Here is a 12205-nt window from a genome sequence, read left to right as displayed (position 1 = left end):
GAGGAGTCGGGAAGCCTGCCAGTCGGTCCTGCGGTACATCATGGAGCAGAGAGCGCGCTCTCCTCCTCCTCCTCCTCCCTTCCCGGTGATGCGTAATAAAATTGCACAAACACACTATGGGAAATACTGTCCCAGAGTGTTCACTCATCCAGACACAATCTTCCTGCCGCGGAAAAGTCTTGGTATGAATATAATGAGCATCACAAAGACAGTCATGTTATGTCAGTGGCATATAACCCAAAATGTGTATTTTGACTGTATTCGTGCCTTAAGAGATATCACGGCATGTGTGCTTTTTTGCATCTACTCATTCAGCTTTTCCACGCATCCTGGCTTATGTTCTCTAATATTCAGTATCAGTTTTAAAGAATTCCTCTGGACATAGTATTTTTATGTCCACCCAGTCATCATTTTCTTCAACCAGGAACACAGGACAGAAGGTACAGGAAAAGATCTTAATTTTTGAGTGAAACGTACTTAACGCAACAGTCATCCTTTCTCTCCCAATCATCGTGTCCAGACAGCTGCAGTCAGCTGACAGCTTGTGGTGGTGCTCCGATGTACAGGGGAAGGAGGAGGTTGTACTATTTTAAATGCATGATAGAGCATTCGTTTCGTCATCTGGGAGCAGAGCTGGAAGAAGCTCAGGGGCGATGAGAGACATCAATGTTGCTCTCGTGGAAGGGAAGCTTCTGGGCGCATCATCACACAGCAGTGCCGGGTGAAGGAAATAGCCGTTAGGAAAGCCTGTCACCACACGTATTTTGCTTTCAGAAATGGTAGACAGCCCAAATAAGAACCAGAGAAAAGCCCGAGAAAAAGATGCTCAGAAGGATACTGAAGTTATCCTTTATGCTCCACTGCCCTTTACTTCTCTTGGTACCTTCCAGGGTAATCAGTATAGATGTATTTTTAGCTTGCTGTTTCCAGCATCAATATGACAACATGATTCTGTCTTTATATCAGTAAGCAGCTTCTACTATGTTTTCCTATTTTCTGCTAGCTACAGTTTACAAAGGATGTCACAGCTCTGGTAAGAAATGCACAGAAGCCATTTCCTTGCTTTTTTTTTTTTAAGTTATGTTCTATAGAGATTTGTAATAAGCCAACCTATTAAAACTGTCAGTTTGCTTAGAGAAACCCTCCATAGTGTGATGTTAATCTTACTAATTTGTGGACTGTGTTTGTGATATTTGATTTTCTTTATTTTTTTTGTTTTTATGTCTGGTTTCTTTTGAATCCTGTGCATAACTGGTGTTAAAACATAATAACATCTACCTATATGTGGATTTTTTTTTTTTTTTTTAAGTATCTCACCCTCTCTCTTTCCCTGGGACTTTGCTGTTGTGTGTGTGGCTGCACTTGAGCTTTGCAAGCTTAGATGTCTAACGCGAAGACAGGATATGATGATGGATGTGAATTAAGCTTGTTTGGTTAGGGGAGGATATGTCACATGATACCACACCTCAGTGTCTCAGATGCTGACCTAGTCCTCAGTTCCTATCAATTAGTTCTGTTTTATTGCATGTCTGTCTTTAATTTCAGTTATTTTGAAGTTTTGAAATACGTTGCTAGATAGCTTCGTAAATAATGGGTAGAACAGAATTTGAGCTGCATGCCTGCCTGTTAGTAATAGAGAAATGCCTCCTCCCAGTAAATAAAAGAGACTAAATAAATGTGTGCACTATAATTTTGCATTAGCTTAAAATAAAAAATAAAAATTATATACAGAAAGATGAGTTACGTTTTTTCATATTTTCGTGCCTTTACTTTTCATGCTCAACTTAAACATGCATGTTTTCTCTTATTTTTAAATATTCAAATATTTAGAATATTTTAAATATTCAAATATGGCTTAGGACTTAATTTATCAAAATGGCTTATTTTTAAGGACTGGGTAATCATTCATTGACAAGACACTGCTCAGTATGTCACATTTAACTTGTGCTTACAGTAAAAATGTATTTGGTTAAGATTTTTAATATCTTCACCCTCACTCTGGCAAAAGATCAAAATGTTCTTTTGCTGAGATTTATCAGGCAGCCATTTAACCTGTCAAATGCTGGAAGATCATAGAATTTGAATGGGGAAGATTTTAGAAGCCAGGGCTATCTCTAATTGACGGGGGGGAAAACTGGTATGTCTCCGTCTTTTGAGAAAACAGGCAGTTGTAATTAATATCGTTGCAAATTCTACAGTTTGATTTCTGAAAGGCTAGCCCTTTTCTGAATGTGTGGCGCATCCTTACGTTGTGTTTGCATGCTTGCTTTAGCGAATGCCACTTAGGAATAAGGTACGGCACCGTAAACCAAAACGGTCCATTGCAAGAATGGAAGTTGTTGTTCTTCTTGTGAATCTTAAATGACACTTTTTTCTCCTTTGCACGTAGGCGTATTCTCAAGATGCCTACCTGAAAGGCAACGAAGCCTACAGTGGCAATGCCCGCAATATCCCCGAACCTCCACCGATTTGCTACCCCTGGCTGCCATCTGCCCCCTCAGCCATGGCACAGCCGGTTGAAGTATCTCCTCCAGATTCATCGTCGAGCAAACAGCAAACCAGTACCCCAGTCCTGACGCAACCCGGCAGGGCCTATAGAATGGAAATACAAGTGCCTCCGTCGCCCACAGATGTTGCAAAGTCGAACACAGCAGTGTGTGTTTGCAATGAAAGTGTAAGGACTGTCATTGTACCTTCTGAGAAGGTTGTAGATTTGTTAACTAATAGAAACAACCATACAGTTCCTGCACATCGAACCGAAGAGGTGAGGTATGGCATGAACGAGCAGACGTCATTGAAAACAGTGTCCAGAACCACATCCCCGTCGTCGTCGATTCCCACCGCCCATCTCCTTCATCAGACTGCAGGCTCCAGATCATTGGAACCTTCGGGAATTTTACTTAAATCTGGCAACTACAGTGGACATTCGGAGGGAATCTCCAGCAGTAGACCTCAGGCTGTGGATTCGCCTTCTGTGTCTGTTAATCACTATTCTCCGAATTCCCATCAGCACATAGACTGGAAAAACTATAAAACTTACAAAGAGTATATTGACAACAGACGATTGCACATAGGTTGTCGGACAATTCAAGAAAGACTAGATAGTTTAAGAGCAGCATCTCAGAGCACAACAGATTATAACCAGGTGGTACCAAACCGCACTGCTTTGCAGGTACGACGTCGAAGCACCTCCCATGATCGAGTGCCCCAGTCCGTTCAGATCCGGCAGCGCAGTGTGTCCCAGGAGAGGCTGGAGGACTCTGTGTTAGTGACGTATTGTCCACGAAGTGCATCTCAAGGAGCCCTGACCTCTCCATCTGTTAGTTTTAGCAATCACAGAACTCGTTCCTGGGATTATATCGAGGGACAGGGTGAAACCTTAGAAAATGTCAATTCGGAGAGTCAAATGCCCGATTCAAATGGAGAACGAAAGCAGACCTACAAGTGGAGTGGATTTACTGAACAAGATGATAGACGAGGGATTTATGAAAGACCCAGGCAGCAAGAAATTCACAAGCCTTTTCGAGGTTCGAATTTTACCGTGGCTGCAAGCGTTGTGAATTCCGATAATAGGCGAATGCCCGCCAGGGGAGTGGGATCTGTGTCTCAGTTTAAAAAAGTGCCACCAGATCTAAAACCACTGCAGTCCAACAGAAACTTTCCAACCACTTGTGGAATGTCACTGCCTCGAGGCGTTTCGCAAGACAGGTCACCTCTTGTGAAAGTCCGAAGTAATTCTCTGAAAGCGCCTTCTACGCATGTCACAAAACCATCATTTAGCCAGAACTCATTTGTTTCTGTCAAAGACCAAAGACCAGTAAATCACTTGCATCAAAACAGTCTGTTGAATCAGCAGACATGGCTGAGAACCGAAAGTGCCCCTGATCACCAGGTGGAGCCCGGGAAACCCCCCTCTCTATCTGGAGCTCCCGTCCCGCCTGCCCCTCAGACCACTGAGAACTCTGGCGCCTTGGATTTAGAATTATCCGTCACTCAGAGAAGTCAGGACTTAAATCTTCGAGAGGCTGACATTCAGGAGTCAGATACTTTAGATAATAGAGAAACTGTCGTCCTCAGAGAGAAACCTCCATCGGGTCGCCAGACGCCACAGCCTTTAAGGCATCAGTCTTACATCCTGGCGGTGAATGACCAGGACACCGGGTCGGACACCACCTGCTGGCTGCCCAACGATGCGCGCCGCGAGGTCCATATAAAGCGGATGGAGGAGAGGAAGGCCTCGAGTACCAGCCCACCGGGGGATTCCTTGGCATCCATCCCGTTTATAGGTGAGCTCATGGTAGTCCGTGGCTACTGTGTCAGATATGTTACACATCTTTCCAGAAAGGTGGTCTTTCTAGTGCAACAGACACAAAAATTTTACACTGATTTTAAAACATTTGTCCTGAGTTTCCTGAACCGTGCTAAAACTAGAGCCCTAAGTTTTTACCCTCAAAAATGATGTCAAGTGGCAGTTTCCTTTTTTATTTTAACATTATCTACTCAATACCTTTCCTTCTTTCTTTCTTTCTTTTTTTCATGAAACAGACTTCCACTGTCTGGGGCCAAGGGACCCAGCAAACCAAATGGTACCTCGTTGATGATCCTTCTGAATCAAAAGCCAAGTTGAACGGTTTTAATAATTCGTAATCAGCCTTTTATTTAAACCGTGCTTTTGACTTTCTTATTTCCTATTTCTTTGGGCTGAATGAATAGACCTCTTCGTTGTCAGGTTACTTTGTTTTGGAGTAAATCTTGGGATAGAGTTGGAAAAAATGACTCGAATTACAAGCATGTGTCCCAGTGTAGAAGAGCTAGTATGTCCCCCTAGGTTTGCAGCTGCTCCCACACACCCGAGGTGTACTCTCCACAATGCGGCCAGTGTGGCGTTTTAAAAATGGAAATCAGGTCATGCCACTGCTCTGACCAGACCCTCTGTTTACTTTCCCCATCACCCAGGGTACAATCCCAAATCCTGCTGTGGCCTGCGGGGCCCTCTGTGGTATGTGCCCCCCACCACCACTCCACCTCTGAGAGCCCATCTCCCGTCTCCGGCTGCCCCAGCCTCCTTGCACTTGTGGGGCACGCCGGGCAGGCCTCGAGGCCCTGGCACTGCTACTTCCCAGCCCTGGGACACATTCCACCGAGAGTCACAAGACTCTCTCCCTCACTGCGTCGGGGTCTGAACTCAAGTGCGACCTTATCAAAGCGGCTGTTCCTCACCAGCCTGTCTGCAGTAGGTTCCCCCCCCCCCCAACACGTACACAGCACCTGACATCCTCTGTCCCCGTCTGCCACTTTATTTATCTTCGGATCACTTATTTCCGCTGGACATATTTTTGTTTCATGTTTCTTTGCAGAGCTAGAATATAAGCTGCCTGAGAGCCAGGCTCTTAGATCTTTTGTCCGCTTTTGTAACCTTAGTACCCAGAGCACTGGCTGGCATGTAGCAGGCACTCAGTAAATACTGGTTGAAATGATGAAATGATGGGCAATGGTAATTTTTGAGTTGATGGTTAAGTATATACCAAAATCAAAAGAAGAGTTCTAACAAAATTTAAAAAAAAAAAAAAAAGAAGAGTTCTTAGGGTAGTTACTGTGCAGCTCCAACGCGTAATCCGCGAACAGGCTTATCGTATGTGTCCTTAGTATTGCCTTTATTTAATAATGAGAAATTTAAGCTGTAGAGAGGTTAAATGACTTCCCTAAAGTGACACAATTAATAAGCAGTAGAGACTGACACTTGCCCGGCTGATTCAGCCTCCCAGAGCACAGCTCCAGAGGGCACCATGTACATAGATGCATTGTGAAGAGCGCCCCCTGGAGTTGTGGGACGCAGGGCCTTCTTTTGAGGCCAAGGCCGTACTCGTCCTCACCCCATTACCCTGTGAGTTCATGAGGAGCTCTCCATAATCTTACAGTATAGTGTGCTTCTCTTTGAGCAACATTTCAAGTTGCTCAAAGAGAAATTTTCTAAATATACTGAGCTTATTGGACTGTCAGGCAACACTATCAAAGTCAGCTTTTGAGGAAGTTCTATGGAACTTCTTTTTTTTTATAAATAAGAGATATGCAAGTTGTAAACATTTGTGGGGAATCGCAACCTAAATCGTACTCATATTTATATCCGTACCCTTAAATCTAACCTCAGAAAATAGAACTTTGCCAAAAATGGAACCTTACACATCATTTAGATATTTTATAGAATTAACTGGGGACTAATGATTGTTTTATGCTTTTTTTAAGAAGAAAATAAAAGAGGGACGCCTGGGTGGCTCAGCTGGTTAAGCGGCTGCCTTCGGCTCAGGTCATGATCCCAGCGTCCTGGGATCGAGTCCCACATCGGGCTCCTTGCTCAGCAGGGAGCCTGCTTCTCCCTCTGCCTCTGCCTGCCACTCTGTCTGCCTTTGCTCGCTCGCTCTCTCTCCTTCTCTCTCTCTCTGACAAATAAATAAATATTAAAAAAAAAAAGAAGAAAATAAAAGAACTTTTAGATTTCATTAAGTATAAGTTCCATAAAATAAAAGAAACTTTTAGTCAATAGAAGAACATTTAGATTTCATTAAGTGTAAGTTCCATAATTTAATCAGTATTGAAATCCTTTTATTATTGAGCTTTAAACTGTTATCTGACCCATAGGTGTTTCTCTTTCCAATCTATTTTTTAAATTATATATATGTGAATATATATTATAACATATAAAATATGAAATCTTATTACATATATAAGTTGGATATAGATATGTAATTTTATATATATAAAAAACTGGAATAAGACATCAACATTGAAATGGAGTAAAAGAGACTGTTTGCAATGTTTGCCGATATATTTTCTAGGAACATTAATTCCATTTGATTAAGGAAGAAAAAAAATTAGTGATCAAATAAATTGAGAAATGCTGGATTTAAATACCTAAATAAGTTTTGTTTGTCTTTACCATGGGACTCTTAGAATCATAAACATGCTACTATGTATTTCCCAGGTGTATTTTCTTTTTTTTTTTTAAGATTTTATTTATTTATTTGACAGATAGAGAGCATAAGTTGGCAAAGTGGCAGGGATGAGGGAGAGGAAGAGGGAGAATCAGGCTCTCTGCTGAGCAGGGAGCCCAGTGCAGGGCTCGATCCCAGGCCCCTGGGATCATGACCTGAGCCGAAGGCAGATGCTTAACCGGCTGAGCCACCCAGGTGCCCCGCAGGTGTATTTTCTAACACAATTTTTCTCAGAAGTATTTGACCATGAATCCTTTTATTTAGAGGATCTCTGTGTAACATATATCATAAAACACACTTGAGAGAATATACTTTATGCCATCTCATGGAACATTTAATTAAAAGGAAAGAAAGTAGGTTTGCTTTTGTATTATCACATTCTAGAATCTTATATTCTGTGATTTTAATAATTATTTTTTATCATTTGAAAACATTCTAGATTAATGCAGAAAAAAAGAAGAATTGGAACACCTGGGTGGCTCAGTGGGTTAAGCAGCTGCCTTCAGCTCAGGTCATGATCCCAGGGCCCTGGGTTCGAGTCCTGCATCGGGCTCCTTGCTCACAGGAGCCTGCTTCTCTCTCTGCCTCTGCCTGCCACTCTGCTTGCTTGTGCTCTCTCTCTGAGAAATAAATAAAATCTTTAAAAAACGAAAAAAAGAGAATTAAGTGCCTTGGCTTTATTCCCAAAATACCAGAGGATGGAGACAATTCATTTGTTTAGTCATTTATAATAGAGAGCAAATGTCTTACAGAAAGAAAATTTTCCAACATTTTGTTACACATTTAATGTCTAATATTTCTTTTGGTTCACAAAGATTTAGAGAAATGAAAATAAACCATTTTATTTGTTTTTAAATTAGGAATATCAGTCATTGGCAGTATTTTCTTTACCCCCCACAGGCAGTTTATAAAGCTTCATAGTAAGTACTGAAAATACATTTTTACTTCTTTTATGAGTAAACACAAAACAAAATGAGTAATGAGTTCATAACTAATTTGACATTTACTAGGAGGATTTAAGATGTATTCTACAATCTGAACTTCCTACATTTCTTTATACTACTCTTATAATTATTAATATGGAGAAACTATAGCTGTATTACCCACACTCAGATTTCATTTCAAATTCATTTTCTTCCCTTTTTCTTGCATTTTTTTTATTTTTTAATTTTTTTTGAATTTTTTGAATTTCTTGCTGTATCTTTAATACTCTTTTCTCATCTCAAAATTGGCCCATAAGCGCGTACTTAGCGTTAGCCTATGTAAAATTGAGTTAGATTTGTACAGCCTTACTGGTCCTGCCTTTTTAAACCAACTTAGCAGGTTTAAAGCTTGTGAGATATATACCTAGATTACAGGATCTGAAATTTACCCAGCAGCAGTGGGAGTGGGTGAGTGTCCCCTTACACCCAGCTTCTCCCTCTAGGAGCTCTAGTCTCCTAATGCCAGTGGTGATATTATGGGCAGTGCACTGAGTGCCCGGCCCTTCTTTTATACTGATACTTACTGAGTCTTTCTACAAACCATCTGATCTATAAAGACAAAAATTATACTCATCATCTTACAGTCTTTTTCATTCACCGGCATTCCCACAAGATGTGACTCCATTGGCACTTAAACTTTTTAAAATTTTTACTTCTATTGAGTAATGGGGTAGAGTTCATTTTTAAATATAATAACAACAACGAAATCCCCAAACTTCTGTAGTACTTTATAACCTAACAAGTATTTCATGTACCAATCCTTTTAACAGCCCGGTACAGAGTGTAGGTCAGGAGTTAGGTGTGTATCCATAAAGGACCCACTTTATAAAGTTAAGTCGTTTGCTCAGGGTTTCTCCGCAGGTAACTGGCAGAGTTGATTCTCTGCTAGCTCGGAATCTCCTATTCTTTGGACAATGCCCTAAAAATGTGCTACAATTTAAATCCTGGATTTCACTCTTTTAAAGCTAAACCCAGAAACGAATTCTACATTCAGTATTCACCATTCTTAACTCAGACTTCGTAAAATTGAATTAGCCTCTTTTCAGTAAATAAATGAATGTGTTCCGAGTTTGTTAACAAAGCTGTACCCCATGGAATAATTTTAGATGCCCATTTACCTTCCTTTGGCAGTAGCATTAGCTTTTATCCTGAACTATTTCAAATTTATCTACAGCACACCTTGTAGAATACTATACTGAATTATTTAGGGGGGGAAAAAATTTAACTTAGCTCTATGAAAACTACAGAATTACTTCCCTCAAGTTAGACTTTCTCGATTTTCAGCTAGTTCTTTCATGTTGAAAACAGCACTAATAGTAACTACACTCTCAGCTACATCTGGCAGTTTAAAAAAAAAAAAAAAAAAATCCAAACCTCAAAAGCCCCCTGACAGATCCCTGGTTTAGAAAAACCTACAGGTATTTTAAATTACTACACAAATGATCATTTTTCACCCTTAGTGGATTTATTACTGTAGGCCTCTTGACCAGAATTGACTCTCTGGATATTCCTCGTCCAGTTTCGGGACTTTATAGGTAATGAACTCAATAATCCAGGGAAACTGAGTGGCTTTCACCCACTCAAACAAAACAGGACCCCCTGCCCGGTCTTCCCTGTTCCTCATAGCTTGCTTCTTTTCTGTGTGAAGATTACTCATTTGAAAGAAAAATTGGTGCCTCGTGTTTATTGACTGTTTTTAAACTAGCTGTCGGATTTCTTGAAATGAATACTTCCAGCAATTGTCAGCTAGCAAGCTGGGCCGATTTTCATACCCACGTGCCCCCGCCCCAACCCACACCCACACCCACACACACACACACACACAGAATCTTAAAACCTTGAGTTAACCCGTCTCATCTCTGGGACGGCAGGAATTCAGCAAAGTAAATGGAACGGTTATCTGTGGTATATCTAAAAGTAGGCTCCCACTTGGCCTCTTTAAATGTGGATCACTTGCTGCGCAAACATGGTTCATGCTGTCCTGCCCGCTCGCTAACCAGCCCCAGCACGGACCACGCGGCCACACACATCCCCCACTTGCTTCATCTACCCACTTCCTGGTCTCTACTGTCACAACAGTTTGTCTTCGATTTACAGATACACTCCTTTTCCCTCAGCACCACCTGCCAACTGCAAGCAATCGTAGAGCATCAAAATTCTGCTCACTTCCTGATCTTTTAAAAAAAATCATCTCTCTCCTGGGACGATGGAGCATTGGATTTTGGGCGATGAAAATAACCAAATCTCAAAATAACCTTCCCAAAGCCAAATGTTTACCTAAATGCATGTTGCTGAGCTGATTAGTAAAGAAGCTTGGTCATGACAAATCCTATTATGATAATAAGTTGGATTATTATTAAAAAATGGGAATATTTGGACCAGGTGATGGTACCCTTTACCAGTTGATATAAAATTTAATAGAACCTACTGTTTCCAGAGCTCTGTTTGTAACTAATAAAGAGTTTCAGTAAGTAGAAATCTGTCACTTGATGATCAGAGATGAGAACCTCATGTTAATATATTATTGGCTTATTTTTTAAGCATTATTTCTAACCAGACCTCTTAAATTTAAGGTATGTGGAGTTTCTTGAGCACGTCATCTTTATCAACCCCAAAACTTTTCCACCCGATGTTGAGTAACTGGTATTGCTATTAATAGGGTAAAGTAAAATTTTCCTAGGGAGTTCAGTTTTTTAGAATAACTTTATTTCATTGTGGTTACATTAGATTTAAAAAAAAAAAAAACACCTGCAGTATCACCAAAGAGTAATGAGTTGTTACTTGTTAGTCCATAAGAAAGAGCTCATGCTTGCCTACTGGTAGGAGAATTCAGCCTGATGTAACTGCTGTACATCCCCTTTGATGTACACTGAGTGTAAATATCTCAGAAGGCCAGTAAAAAAAAAAAAAAAAAGACAGTTTTCCCATTTGAATTTCTTTGTAAGAAAAAGAATCCATTTGCATTATTTTATTCTCCTTTTCCTTAAGGACAAGGAAAAATCTCAAAGGTTTTTAAATACATATTTTGCTTGAGGTATAGATTGACTTTCTAGGTCATTTGTAGTCAGTGTCCCTTCTTGTGGACTTGGAACAGAAGCAGTTTGTTCAATCCATACTTTTAGTAAAAATTACATATGCACACTCATGCTGTTTTGGAAATATGCCCAATGCGGGGTTTGAACTCACGACCCTGAGATCAAGACCTGAGCTGAGATCAAGAGTCGAACACACACCTGTCTGAGACACCCAGGCACCCCTCCATATACATTTTTACATTAGTCACCATTTCTTCCAACTTATACAGATTTACTCCTCCCCTTGCAACATATAGTTTATTCCGAATCATGTTTGAATATTATGGTGCTAACATTCCTTAAATGATAGTGTAATTCGGGGAGGGGTAGGGTTACCTCTTTCTAGCAGAGGTGAAATGAAAAGCAAAGGTACTTCCAGGAATGGACTGTTTAGCCATAGTCTACGACCCAAATTCCAGTAATTTCACTGAGTTTTATAAAATGATCCTCAACTATAATTTTAAAATACAGACTATGTTGATGTCATGCTTTCTTTGCGTAATTATTTGAACGGTGAGAAAAACTCCCCGTAACCCAGCTCGTTTTAGAAGAGGCCCGTTGTGCTCTGTTCTAACGCGCAGCTCTGGACAGTACGTCTCATGAGGAGTCATGCTTGTTTTTGAAGGGGAACTGGAAACACTGTGTGTTCTGTGTTTGTGTTGGTTGGAATTCTCTTGGTGACAAATGATAGAGAGTTTTTTTTCATATTAGCTCATGCCAAAAAGGAATGTCGGCTCACAGTGAAAAAGTTTTGGGGTAGACCTAGTTCTGTGCATGGCTGGATCTGAAAACTCAAGTGATTTGGCATCGAGATTGGGTATCTTTTTCTCAGTTTTGATTTCTTCATTCTCAGATACTTTTTCTCCACATGGTAGAAAAGATGGCCTCTGGCAGCTCAGTTTACTGATTTTTATAGTTCTTGTTCCCCAAGGAAGGGAAGAAAAAGACTGTACTTTTTTCAGTATCCATATATCAAATCCGATGGAGAGACTATGACCGGTCCTGACTGGATCAGCTTCTTCGCCCTTGGCCCGTCACTGTGGACTCAATGAGCGAGGGCCTCATGCGGGGTCAGGCCTGGCACATCCACAGAAAGGCGGGCACTCTGGTAGCCTCGCTGAACCCCAAAGATAGAGCTGGGCAGCTAGCAGCATCGATT

The 12205-nt window shown here is 40.8% G+C and overlaps 1 protein-coding gene across 3 annotated transcripts in view; it reads left to right on the top strand.

Moving 5' to 3' along the window:
- The window catches only part of ARHGAP21 (Rho GTPase activating protein 21), a gene marked incomplete at its 5' end in the record, with an annotated part of 131899 nt that overhangs the window by 90991 nt on the left and 28703 nt on the right, over positions 1-12205 (top strand). For all 3 annotated transcript variants that reach the window (XM_080810705.1, XM_080810704.1, XM_080810706.1), the window contains one exon: positions 2390-4286. In XM_080810705.1, coding sequence (XP_080666831.1) covers positions 2390-4286 — 1897 coding nt within the window. The remainder of the gene's footprint in view (positions 1-2389; positions 4287-12205) is intronic.

Source organism: Martes martes (genome assembly GCF_963455335.1).
Source record: "Martes martes genome assembly, chromosome: 8".
Lineage (NCBI taxonomy): Eukaryota > Metazoa > Chordata > Mammalia > Carnivora > Mustelidae > Martes > Martes martes.
This window is presented reverse-complemented; position numbering and strand designations above follow the sequence as displayed.